This window comes from Belonocnema kinseyi, chromosome 10 (genome assembly GCF_010883055.1).
Source record: "Belonocnema kinseyi isolate 2016_QV_RU_SX_M_011 chromosome 10, B_treatae_v1, whole genome shotgun sequence".
NCBI classification, from domain to species: Eukaryota; Metazoa; Arthropoda; class Insecta; order Hymenoptera; family Cynipidae; genus Belonocnema; species Belonocnema kinseyi.
Genome location: NC_046666.1, coordinates 81,677,375 through 81,678,921, shown reverse-complemented (window position 1 = coordinate 81,678,921; position 1,547 = coordinate 81,677,375). Strand labels below are relative to the sequence as shown.

General features: G+C 28.8%; 1 protein-coding gene across 1 annotated transcript in view; it reads left to right on the top strand.

Moving 5' to 3' along the window:
• Positions 1 to 646: 646 nt before the first annotated feature.
• Positions 647 to 1,547, top strand: part of LOC117181441 (muscle M-line assembly protein unc-89-like) — a 21,945-nt gene continuing 21,044 nt past the window's right edge. The window contains exon 1 of the mRNA XM_033374093.1: positions 647 to 1,008. Coding sequence (XP_033229984.1) covers positions 898 to 1,008 — 111 coding nt within the window. The 5' untranslated portion in view covers positions 647 to 897. The remainder of the gene's footprint in view (positions 1,009 to 1,547) is intronic.

Below are 1,547 nucleotides of genomic sequence, written 5' to 3'. Positions count from 1 at the left end.
AGGGCAGCACCTCGATAGGACAGAAAATGTGATGTCCTATATATATAATTCCCCACTCTGACGCCCCGTACCGCATCTACGTTTATAATATCTTTGGTGTAACCCACTTGACGTAACAATTTTATAACAAGTTTTAGAATTTTCGCTTTTATGTGGAAATTCTCTCTATGTTAGACGTCTATATTTTACTAATTTACGTATTATTTTACGAGTTTATGTATACATAAGAGCAGTGCATGATATAAATATAAAGATAAAAAAGCATTAAATCTTGTTATAATAAATTATACCTGTTTTATACGTATTTATATTTCATTTATAACTACAAAAACAAATGTTTATTTTTGCAGTTCTTCTCACTCGTTGGCAGCACTGTTGAGCAAATCTTATGCATGATACAGGGTTCTAATGTAATAAAAATATATTTAAAAACATTAATTCCATAAACAAAATGCATCTAGAGCTAACTTAAGATCTATTGAATAATCTTTCTAATATTAGTTGTAAAATTAAGAGAAACTGATTTGTCATTCTGTTTCTTAAATCTTCGAAATATATAACTTTCAGTATTGAGATTGAATCAACCAATGGAGGTTGAGAGTTTCCTTCTATTTTATTGCTTGCAGTGACTACATGTGTTGAGTTTCGCGGGAAATCGGCAGTTTCGACAGACGTAGAAAATTTGGAGAATTGTGCTTGTACAATTGCGTCTTTTGTTTATTCTACGCTTAATCTTTATATTTGACCTTAATTTTTACCATTTTGACGATAATAATTATCTTAGACGAGTGTGAAAATTGTATTAATGTTTCTCACTAAAATTGTGAGAAGTTGGCCTAACTTCTATCACGAGAATTATATAAATTGTGAGTCGTAATTTTTTTGAGGTTAGAAAACATGGATTTTAACGATTTTCCAGCAACCCAAGTTTGCGAGAAAAATGACGATTTTGAGCCTACACAAAATACTCAGAGTACTGGGAACGGTGATAATGAAGATAGAAAACAGGTAAGCAATTGTGTTTACCTATTTTTTAGGTCTTGCAAATAAGAGGATGGTGGGAATTCTCAGAAATGAGATCGTGTCTACGATTTGCCTGAATGTTTACATCTCACCTTTTGTACTTATTAAATGACCTTGATCGCAATGTTTTCATTGTTTTGAATAAAATAATGACTATTGAGTTTTTTCCAAAAGGTATTGCATAGGTACCTAATCGTTGCATGGCTGAAATGTTTGGAGAAATAAAATTTATTTTTGGTTTTTAATTATTTTATTTATTCTTAGTGAAATGAAAAAATGAAAATTTTGTAGAAAAACAACTCCTTTTTATTATTTCTTTTGAGGATTAATTTCTTTAAACTTTTATGTACAGTGAAACAAAATGTATTTTTTGGGTTTGTTTTTGGTATGTAAATAACGATATGTAATAACAAAATTTGAATTTTTTGAATTAAAAAGAAATGAAAAGTTTATACTTTATAACTATATTATATTATTTCATTAGTCACTTATAAGATATTATCTAAACTATTATATGTGGATGT